This window comes from Halichoerus grypus, chromosome 2 (assembly GCF_964656455.1).
Source record: "Halichoerus grypus chromosome 2, mHalGry1.hap1.1, whole genome shotgun sequence".
NCBI lineage: Eukaryota > Metazoa > Chordata > Mammalia > Carnivora > Phocidae > Halichoerus > Halichoerus grypus.
This window is the reverse complement of record NC_135713.1, coordinates 8,112,661-8,124,774: the sequence shown is the minus strand read 5'-3', so window position 1 is coordinate 8,124,774 and position 12,114 is coordinate 8,112,661. Positions and strand designations below refer to the sequence as shown.

At 38.9% G+C, this 12,114-nt stretch overlaps 1 protein-coding gene across 3 annotated transcripts in view; it reads right to left on the bottom strand.

The window, feature by feature from the left end:
• The window catches only part of MARCHF6 (membrane associated ring-CH-type finger 6), an 82,826-nt gene that overhangs the window by 11,289 nt on the left and 59,423 nt on the right, over window positions 1-12,114 (bottom strand). For 2 of the 3 annotated variants that reach the window (XM_036104653.2, XM_078066560.1), the window contains exons 19-22: window positions 11,355-11,559; window positions 9,499-9,568; window positions 6,765-6,946; window positions 4,945-5,079 (exon numbers count right to left, since the gene is read on the bottom strand). In XM_036104653.2, the coding sequence (XP_035960546.1) occupies window positions 4,945-5,079; window positions 6,765-6,946; window positions 9,499-9,568; window positions 11,355-11,559 (592 nt within the window). The remainder of the gene's footprint in view (window positions 1-4,944; window positions 5,080-6,764; window positions 6,947-9,498; window positions 9,569-11,354; window positions 11,560-12,114) is intronic. The other variant, XM_078066559.1, reaches the window with a different exon arrangement.

Here is a 12,114-nt window from a genome sequence, read left to right as displayed (position 1 = left end):
CACCCAGGCGTCCTTTAATGTATTTTTTTTAAAAGATAACATGGAACATTTAGATCTATTCTTATATAAAACCAAAACCTTTTGCAGAGAAGGCTGGAGTCCTCTGTGACTACCAGCCCAAGTCCTGATTCCTCCCCAGCAACGACCACTGCTAACACTGGTATGTACCCTCCACATTTTTTCCCCTATGCATTTACCTGTATCTACACATATTCATCCCACAGAAAAGATGTAGTATCATTTTTATATGGATTTTGCTCATACCGTTTTTCCTTTTCATTGTCCACCATCTTCAGGCTAATGTTCTGATTTACTGATTTGGTTAGTATTCTGAGAATCTTCTTTAAATGGGATCAAAGGTTGACGTATGCTCTGAATTCTTGCACATCCTAAAAATGGTTCATCACTCTGACAAATAGCTAAATGACATTATGCCAGGATATAGGAAGCTTGGTTTTTCTCCCTTTTCTCTCAATGGCCTATAGATGCTCTTCTGCTATATGGCTTGTGGTGCTACAGAAAAAAGTCCACTACCAATATGATTTTCTTTTTTGAAGTTTGACTTCTCTTTACCTTTAGAATTCAGAAATCTTACCAAGATATGCTCAAATATGTGTTTTTCTTATCAGTTTCATCTCAATGTCCACTTCACCAAATCTGATGAGTCCTTTAACATACACAATCAGGACTTTCTTCAATTCAGTTAAATTTTTCTATTTCATTCCATGTTGCCTCATTTCTGCACTCTGAAGCTCTTATTAGGGGATGTTAAATTCCCTTCACCTTCCTACTTGTTCAGTTTTGCTCTGTGCTTGGCAGTGGTCTTCCAAGAGCCCAATCTTAACTTCCACGGTGACTACCCACATCTTTAATTCATCTACTGAATGTCTGAGATCCATGCGATTCAGCATCACAGTTCCACTTTGTTTTATTGCCATTGTGTGTGCATACACACATACTCCCCTTGATCTCCTGCGTTTTTATTCTTCTGTTTGGATGCTCATGGCTTGGTGAGCAAGCAGTTCCATGTCACAGGGCATGTGTTCTGATTGCTCTGCTTGACCTGTTTTTCTGTTGTTGCTGTGCACTCCCTTAGATAAAGCATTTGGTTATTTTTCTCTGCAGGTTCGATGAGGCTCAGGTCTATAACCTAAAGGACTGCAAAAGGACATTTTAGTCCTTTAGACCTTTGGGAGAGCAAGTGCCAGTCTCCTACAGAGAACATGGCAAAAGCCTCCCCGCTGCTTCTGTATGGTCCCAGGCTCCCAGGCAGGGAAGATTCGACCCACAAATTCAGCTGTCTTTTGGCCTTTCGGAGTCTAGAAGGCACCCAGGTGAGGTTCATGTTCACCTGAGGAAGTCCACAGACTGCTCAGGTTCAAGCTCTTCAAAGATCCACTGATATATCTAGACCTTTCCCACAGGATAGGACACATAATACTAGTTCCTCTGCTAGAATTCCAAGAGTCTAATCTCCCATAAATCTATAGCTGCTTGACACAGGGAAGGCAAGTAGCTTAGAGTCAGGAATGAGACAAAGCAAACTGTTCTGTCAAATGTTAGAGTTTTATCCAGAATTTTAAAGATACCATGCTGTATATATCCCTCTACAACCTGTATTTTTCTTCTACTTAAAAACATGTCTGAGGGCACCTGGGTGGCTCAGTCGGTTAAGCGTCTGCCTTCGGCTCAGGTCATGATCCCAGGGTCCTGGGATCGAGTCCCGCATAAGGCTCCCTGCTCTGTGGGGAGCCTGCTTCTCCCTCTCCCTCTGCCTGCTTGTGTTCTCTATCTCCCTGTCAGATAAAAAAACAAACAAACAAACAAAAAAACATGTCTAAGAGCTATCTATAGCAAAACATACAGCTCTACTTCACTCTTTAACTGCTGCACTAAGTGTCAAAGTAAAAATAGATCACATTTCTTTAGTCATTCTCTGCTGATGGACATCTGGGTTGCTTATAATTTTGACATTATAAAAAATGACACAGTGGAAACAGCCTTGGTTGTACTTCCTGCCCACATGTAAATATTTCTTTGCAGCAGATCTGGAAAAGTGAAACTGCTAGGTCATAAATATAAATATTCTTAGAACTGTATAGTTTCCAGTTACTCTGCAAAATGACAATGTTGGGTACTGTCAAGACCACCAAGGACACACATGTAATCGTGCAAGCTGCATTTACTGCTCACTGCAGTGAGGAGGAACACACAGTATGCAGAAGCTGGGGTGCTCACTAACAATGTTAGAAAAGCTTATTATAGTATTTCGGTTTGTTTGAGGTGCTAGGAGAGAATTTAAGGAAGCAGGGCTTTGCTCTATGTCAAATCCTTTAGGAAGTGAGGTAATCTATATTGGGTCTCTTACTGAATTCTTTTTTTTTTTAATTTTTTATTGTTATGTTAATCCCCATACATTACATCATTAGTTTTAGATATAGTGTTCCATGATTCATTGTTTGTGCATAACACCCAGTGCTCCATGCAGAACGTGCCCTCCTCAATACCCATCACCAGGTTAACCCATCCTCCCACCCCCCTCCCCTCTAGAACCCTCAGTTTGTTTTTCAGAGTCCATCGTCTCTCATGGTTCTTCTCCCCCGGGTCTCTTACTAAATTCTATCCAGAAGCAGGGACTGACTGAGGCTAAAACTGTAGTAGCCAATGATGTTAGCTGGGAATGGGGGGTTGTCTTCTCATTTCTGCGGTTTGGACAATGCTCATGTTTTGCCTGTGTTCAGACATGATTACGAAAGGGTCTTGCTTTTGTCTGGCTCCATCACGGTCACAGACTGGTCTTGTGTGATGCTGATGTTCTGTGAAATTGTTTCTGCCAGACAGGAGAACACCAAGGCCTAGCTGATGATGCTAGGCCAGCTCCTGGATACCAGGGGCTACTTGCTCTTCTTCAGTGCTGCACACTGCATAACATCAAGACGCAAACAGTACCTATTTGCTGCATTTGCAGTGATTACCGGGTTAAGGCAGCATCTGCCTGACCTCCTTCCATAGTAATGTTCTGTTTTTTCTTTTGGGATATCAAGTAATCTGTAAGAGGACACTTTGCCACCATTCAAATAACTACTTCTGCATTGTAGTGGTGTGAAACATGCCTGCAAATTCCTCTCCCATTAGGTGGTTGGGGTCTATAGCCCCTTACCTCGAATCTGGGCCAACCATTGTGCCTTGCTTGTATCCAATAGAATGTAGTGAAAAGCAATACTGTGGGAATTCTGAAATGAGGTCATAAAAGGTGGCGCAGCTCCTACCTTGTTGGGACACTCATTTCTCTCAAGTGCAGTGTAAGAAGCCCAACTACCTTGACGCTACCAAGGTGTGAGGAAGCCCAGTTACATCCACGAGCTCCAGCCAACAGCCCAGTTGGGGTGAAACCAACAACCAATGTCAATCCTCACAGGTGAGTGATGATGCTTCCAAAGGATTCCTGCCACAGCTCTCAAACACACTCGGCTACTGAGTCTTCCCAGCTGAGGCCCCAGGTAACATGGAGCAGAGACAAGTCAATATGGCCTGTCTTGTTTTCTAGCCCGCAGACTCTCTGGACACAATAAATGGTTGTTTTAAGCCACACAGTTGTGACGTAACTTGCTAGGCAGCAATAGTAACTGAAGACCCATTGACCTTCACCTGATGGGTTCCGTAACCACTGACAATCCTTGCTGGAATCATTTATTTTGTTAACTATTGCAAAATAGTGATTTTCTAAATCTGTTAATTCTTCTACATTTGTTAGCTGGCATTATTCTGTAAAAAACAGCTTTCCTTCAATCCCTGATGCTATCTGACTATACTGCGATACATCTCTTATACAAAGACATCACATGTGCTTATTTCCCTCTCTCTCTCACTCTCCTCTCCAAGTCTGATCCAGAGCACACTGGATTTGAGGCAGTTCCAGACATATGCTCTGTCTCACCGCGTGATCTGCCCCCTCCTCCCTCCTAGAGTATCGTTTTCCTTTCTTACCCATTCCTCTATACTCTACTAGGTTGTTCTAGACATTGTACCCTACAGAAAACCAAATCCCAACTCCCAAAACCAGGATAAATACCTCTCCCACATGATGCTGCAGCAACCTGTGCTTGCCCCAGTCACAGAGCAGCCTACCTGTTACCTGTCTGTCTGGCCCACCTGCCTGTAAGGTGCACAGGAAGTTCCTACATTGGCCTCATTTCCATCTGAGTGAGTTATACAATACAGGGTTTTAGCACTAATGTAAATATGTGCTGTTAAATGAAGTTTTTGTGGAGGCTCTTCATCTGGAAAGTAGAGGAAGGGAAATCCCACATAATTTTCATTTCCAATAAATCCACTGTCATATACAAGAGGAAACAGAAACAAGGCTGAGAAGCCTCTGAATGACCGAAGTCAGTGCCTAGCTCTTTCCCCTAGGATCTCTTAAGAATTTGAAGTCTATGATGCTAATTTCCGGCTCTAAATACTATAGAAAAGTTTCCCTACTAGCTTTAAGATCTTTGTTGTGACCTATACAGGTTCGTCAGAATGCTCTTTTTAATAAGCCTGTGACTTTGTGGGAAAACATGCTGTAATTATTTTAAAAATGTAAGTTACTGCTTAAAGTCTCAAACCTAAAAGAAGCAAGATATATCACCTTAACTAAAAAGTGGAAAGATCAATGCATATTAGTTTGTATCTTTAAATATCATGTGAAGCCTAAATGAACAGTGACATTTCAACCTATAAAAACCTTTTAAAGGAATTATATGACCTGCATATTCTGAAGGCAATAGATTAAAATGCATTATTTAATCGATTTTATAAGGGTTCCTACAATAGAAAAAAATAAGGAGTCTTTCTAAACAAACCACCTATAATCATTTAAAAAAAAAAAAAAAAAAAATCAAGGATTTTTCTGATTCCAGGTCCACAAAGAAAAATCACGAGCAAAAGTCAGGCACTTACCTGCCATGGGTAAAAAAGAGGAGTCTGATCCAAGGGAACCCTCAGGGGAGCAACAATAACCAGTTCAAACAGGAGCCCCAGCAAGAGCGGGACAACTCCCGCCAACAGCACGGCAACTATCAAAGTCTTCATGATCTATTAGGAAACGAGGCCATGTCACTAGAGAGTCTTTCTGATTTTCAGCTAAACTATTCCATTTGGAAATTTATTTTTCTTCTTTAACCTGATGCCTAACAGAATATATTATTACCTCACATACATTTTATGTTACACCATTAAATGAAATTTGAATGTGTATATACAAGCTCAAGCTATAACAGAAGCATGAAATTATTATGCATTTTTGCTATAAAATTCTAAAAAATTCATTTTATTACAGATATTAATCAGGTGGCTGTGCTGTTTTTTTTCGATCTCATTCTCAGAAGTAGGCTTCTGTTTGTCCAAGAAAAGCTACTGATTATCCCAAGCTGCTATTCCAATGGCGGCCGACTCAAAGGCTGACCCGTGACCCCTGAGGTGGACTGGTATAGGGAGAAGGGCTCTGTATAACCCCAGTGAAGGTAATTAATCAATCTGATCAAACTCGCTCCCTTCAGAACCCTCTATGGTCCAACAAAACTCACTATGATGACAGAAATGTCCTATATCTGTGTTGCCAATATGGTAGCCATTAGCCACATGGCTAGAGCCACAGCTCTAGAATTTGAACAAAGCAACACAAAAGGAAAATAAAGTCAAAACAAAGAGAAAAAAAGAGAGACTATGAAAGCATCACTACAGAATCCTGATGAAGAAAGGAGTCTTTAGAGTGGCTCTGATGTCTGAGGACCTCCCTTTTTCTTAAGGTAGCCTCAATGAGTACGTCTGCTGTTTCAACAAGAGACTAATACGATGTGGGTGAAGATGCAGTACTTGTTTTAAATGGCATACTAAAGATCAAGAAGAGTATCAAATGAAAACTGGTATTAGCTGGTTTCTGTATTTTAAATATAGTTATGTGTCTCATTATCTTGTGGAATTAAATAGCAATTAAAGCCCTCTGTTCATAATATAAAATAAATCTCATGTTTTTCTTTCAACACTAATATTAACCTTTCAGTGAAATGAAAATCTAAATTCAGATACAAAACCAAGATTATACAAAAGAAGAGGCATAAGTAGTGACCTAAACCTATTTACCAGTCATAGCCAACATCACAATCAATAAATCACCACACCTGGACAATCATCTTACACTGCCATTTTTTTCCCCACCTTTGTGCAACTAAGTACTTTCTGAGTAATAATTTCCATTACTTACTACACTTTCACATTAGCCAAGACATTCTTGAATTAGCAATAGAATGTGTAATTAAAGGAATCCCATTTATATGAAAAACATATAAAACTTAATCCTGAAGTCAAGATTTTACATATTCAAATAGATCAAAAAATCAAATTTTAGAAAAAATATCTTAAAGGAAATTTTCACTTAAACTGATTTTAAATTCTACAGAATATCTTATTCTTTAAAAATTTCCAAAACAACTTTTCTAATTGCATTACTTACTTAAGGGCCTAACTGGATCACTTAATAGCATGATTTTCTTTTGACCCTTGAATACATCTGGACACATCTGACCATGGTTCTCAGAATGAACCAGAAAGCTACTACAGCCTTAAAGGAATAGTCCTTCTAATTAAAAAAAAAAAAATCAATTCTCTTGACACTATCAGCATAATGAAGAAATGAAAGTGAAAAGATTTAAAGAAACGACTGAAAAAAAATATCCACTACTCCTGTCATATAAGATCAGTTCTTTATTAGAAAAACCTACCATGAGGGACCACTCTTTAACCTTCTGGAAGATCACTCTGCGTCCCTGTGGCATCCATGCCACGAGCACCGTCACTGCCCTTATGGTGAGCCAGCAAACATAGAGACCACAAGCAGCTGTGTAGAGCTCATGAATTTTGGCAGTCCCCGTCCAAAATGACATTAACCAACGGCCAGCAAATACTGAAAATAGAAAGGCTGATAAATGAGATATATGGCTATCTATGTAAAAAGAACTATAATCCTGATGTTTTTCTGTTAGTATTTTCAATTATTTCAATCATTTTACGTGATTAGTAAAAAGACATCACATTTGGATATAACAATATATTCATTAAAAACAAACAACAACAAAACCCCCACGAACTCTAAAGAATGCAATTATTTGATTAAGACATAACCAAAGCACAGGAAGTCACTGAGGACAAGCTCTCCTGTGACACCTACCCTGACTGGCATGCCGATTACCTGTTCTTTCAGAAATGAAAAAGATTGAGGAGGTTGTTCTTGTTTTTATCACCAAATAAAATCATTATACACATAATATGACAAAAGTAGGGAATTTATTTATTATTTATGCTGTCAATACTTTCATCATTTAGGAACATTACAAATAATTTAGATTAACTTTCAATTAACTCATTCATCAAGACAGAAAACTAAGCGTATTTTAATAAGAAGTGGGCATAATAACATTTTGAAGCACAATAATCAAAGAACATATTAATTTGCTTAGGAAAAAAGTAAGATCCAAATATGCCAAAACTTAAACAGATTTGAGAAGTGTCTAAAGAACTGCCTCAGATAAAGAGTGAATACAAATAAATTTTACCATGTACCAATAAAAATCTACATCAAGCAAGATGATTTATAAAGTAACTTTCTTCACATGGTTACTCCTCAATAAGGCTAGAGAGAACAGCAAGGTCCAAATGTCTTGTGTATTTTTCTATGGATTGATTTCCTCTTAATACAGTACTATTTATTATTTTCAAATACCTAAAAGAAGCTAATGGCTGTGCTGAGCATTTTCCATGTATTATATCATTAATCCTCCCCAAATCCCCCAAGTAGCCACTATATCTCCATTCTGAAGATTAAGAAACCAAAGCTCAGCAACAGAACCTTGCCCAAACAAGGTCATGTGCAGGTGGAGGCTGAATTTGAACTCATGCCTATGTGACAAAGCTCATGCTCTTGACCAATGAACCACACTGCCTCCAATTAAATTAAACCAGCTCATCAACAGTTAAGTCTTAGGAGCCGCAATGCTTGGAAGACTTCTTTGCAACCTCACAAAATGGTTTGGGTGTGAAGACAAGTTGTTTTTAAAGACAAATGTTATGTGAAACAAACACATGGATAGATAGATATAATTTCACATACTTCAAGTGTTTTTGAGAGGACAGGGTTAAGTTTTTAATTTGTAGTAAATTATCATCAGAAAGTAAACCATGGAGGGAAACAGCCTCCTTCGCCACCTTAAATGCATATATGACACCAAGCATTTCTAGGATTAAACATGACTATGTTCTTCCCATTAGATGGTGAGATTGGGTTAACAGGGAAATATTCAGTTAACAATATTTAATGAAATTACTTTTACTGCCAAATTCAGGTACTACGTTTCCTTCAAGTTTTTCTTAATATTTCTGATAAAAACATGAAAATGGAACATAAAAACCACAAATGTAAAACAGTCCAAAATTCAAAAACTAAGTTTTCTCAGCAATATGTTTACTACACTGCACCTAACCGTTAATCACTTTGTCATTTTAACAGCTGTGATTATGAGTAGTGAGGATTTAGCAAGCACAGTTCTAAAGGTCAAAGTCATTATTCAGAAACATGCAAAAAAATTTTTATCACCACTTGTCGTTAAATCACAATTCCTACAGATTAGAGAATATTCTCATTATTTTTAGAAACCTCACTTGAAATTATATTTTCTACTTGCTCCTTCCTGACCTTATTAGCCCTCATGGAAAAACTCAAGTATTTAATACAAATTTGATTTATAAAATTATAGAGGTAGTGCTATAATCAAGATACGAACTCAATATACATTTATGTGTTTGTAAGAGATGAAAACTATCTTCCACTTAATGATTACTTAAGCAGCTAACCTGTATCCGTATGATTTAGAATCTTCTTGCTTGCTATACACACTAACCGGGAGGGTGGGGGCAGCAAGCTCTTCCTGAGACTTTGTCACTGGCTTTGGACTTGACCCCATTTACCTCTGACCTTTGCAGAACATGACAAACTATTATATTCATCCACAGTGTGTTACTTGTTAGATAAGGAGACGGTGTCTAGCCAAAATTTAAAGATTAGTATTTTTGAATACCAGATGATAAAGGGAAACAGTCTGACTTTATAAAGTGTCTAGTAACACCATACAGTGGACTGGAAAGATACAATGAGGGCAAACGTAATTAACATCAAAAGACTGGCTTGAAAAAATGATTTAAGCCCAGATAACTTTTTGAAAACTCATTCTATAAAGAGACTATCTCCAAGAAAACTGAGCGACCACATATACTTTACTTCTAAAACTGAATCAGGAATTTTATCTTGATTTTGTTCACCCCTCTGTTCCAGTACAAATGACTCCAAGGAGAGGGGGAGCCCTAAAAAGATCAATATCCCATATTCAAAAATAAGGGGCAAACTATTTCAAGTTTATACTTGATGAAAGATACAAAGCATCTTCTCACGTCATTAGCTCATACCTGGTAGAGTAAGGCAGATGAGGCTGGCAATCAGTAAGGTTATGCACATGAAGACAATCAACAAAAAAATCTGTAAGGCAAAACATACGACTGCATAAATGGTTCATGTGCTCAACGTATTTCATGAGACCCCTCAAAGAATCAGCACAATTCTCCCAGTAAAAGTAAATTGCCTATATTTCCAGGTTTCCTTCCATTTCACATAAAAAGGAATTTTTATTTTAGGTAAAACTACCATAATTTTGGCCAAAAGAAAATATTTGAAATAATTTTCATATAGTCAGATACATCAGCAAGTAACAATATATTTTTTAATCAGAGCATACAAATAAAACATAATCAGCTTAAATTTTCCCTATTAATTAAAACTAAAAACAATCCCTTTTTAATCAAATTCTCAAAAACAAGTTTTCATGAGAGGAGAGTGCTGTCCAACTAGAACCTTCTGTGGAAGCTGCACGGCTCGACACAGCAGCCAGCAGCACAAGTGGTCACTGAGCGCCGGACACAGGGCCAGGGTGAACGAGTAATGAAATTTTACACTGCATTTACTCTGGTGTAATCCTACTAGAAGAGTACTTTTTTTTTTTTTTTCGGCTTTATTGAGGTGTAACCAACAAAATTATAAAGTGTACAATGGGATTTGCTGTATGTACACATTGTAAAGGGATTCCCACCATTAAAGTAATTAACACATCATCATACCACATCCTTACAAACTGTATTCACTTTTAATTAAGTTTAAATGTAAATAGCCACGCGTAGCTAGGGGTTCCTGCACTGAGAAGAGCAGATAAAAAGGGAACACACTAAGAGGAAAGCAGCTGCCCTGGGCAGAAAAGGAGCAAGGGTTGCTTGCCTTCTACCTTACCAGGCACCCCTCTTCCCCTGCCCAGAAGGCAAAGCTCTAGCGGGAAGACTGAAAAGGACGTACAATCACACTCTGAAGAGGAGCCTTTAAGGCTGTCAGCTTTCGCTGCTTAAGAAACCTCCTACCGGTTGTCTCTGATCTGGGCCAGAAAGTACCTTTTGCCCATCTAAGAGCCTCATCTCCCAGGACTCCTCCCATCTCTGACGCTCACCTGCATACGCCCCACCCTCTAGATACACTTAATTCCCTGCAGTTCCAAACCTACCATGTCTAACCTGCCTCTTGGTTTCGCACGTGCGTGGAGTGCCCTTCTGTTTTTCCATTTTGTTCTCTGTCTAGCCTAACCTTAGAGACTTAAAATCATCACCTCCTCCACATGGATTCCTGAATGCCTTCCAAAAAAGCGTTCTGTGGAGCAAGGAGTGACCAACTGTGCAACAAGTTACCATATAGCAAGTGAGGTGAGGACTAAGGCCTGAGGATCAAATTTAACAACACAAAAGCCACGATGGCGACCCGTCAGGAAGAGTTTTGGTGGAGTTTGGGGGGAAAGTTGTGCTGGGACAGGCACTTCCTTAACCAGTCTGGTCTTCAGTTTCATCAGATGTAAACATGAGATTACTACTCCCTTGCAGTATTGGGATGGATAGTAAGTGGGAAAAACATTAGAATGCCCATTCCAGTTCCTGACACATAGCTAAACTAGATCAATAATGTTAATTTCTTATTTTCACTAGGGTCTTTAACACTGCTGCTCTCAAACAGCAGGGAGCAAAAGCACACAGAATCCCAACACTATGATCCATCTCTAAAATCTGATAAACTTACCTGATATTTACATGTATCAGGCTGCTAATGGGAGGACTAGGGGTTCCTGTCAGGAGACTTTAAGATATGTCTATACAGAGGACTACGTGCTAATAGCACTTTTCTCAAAAGACATTTGAAAAAAACTTGACTTCCACTTCAGTCTTATAGTACCTACCCTGAGTGGAAAATTTAAAGGCCGACGATAAGGCTGAAAGCCAACCGGCCCTCCTTGCTGGAGTATGGCTTGGTGGGCTGCATGTAGGCCTTCCCCCACCACGGGAATAGCGTTGTTATTTCGAGCATGCTGATTATTGTTAACTTGTTGATTTGCACTGTTCTCGTTTTCTTCCTGGTCTCCCAATAAATAGGAATGAAGATCCCTGTGTAAAAATTACATTCTCACTTCAGATCAGAATAAACAGCAGACATGAGACTTACTTTCTTATTATTACTTAAGGTAGAAAATGTACAAGTAGAATCTGTACACAGCAATGTTAAGTACTTCATTCTGGTCTAAATGTTGGTACCTGCTTTAAAGTAAACCTTTCCAAATTTAATGTTAATGTCCACAACACCCCACAAATTCAGCTCAGCTACCATGTCTGCTGTGGCGTGGAGCTCAGCTACAACCTCCAGACCACACTTCAGTCATGGCAAACATGCCAGGGCGAGGAGGAGGCAGCTTGGGGCAGGCAGAGACAGGCACCTGCTCAACCCAATACAACCAAATGCAGATTTCACAGTAAGGTCTCTGCAGAATACCACATATTTTCTGAAAGAAACATTTAAATTACAAAGATCCAACTTTAAAATAAGTATCTAATATGGAAAGCTTGAAAAAACTAAAGGCAACATGTTGACTAAATGCCGGAGAAACCACTTGCCAGGATAGGACTTCTAAAATAATCAGGATTACTGGGTGGCTCAGTCAGTGT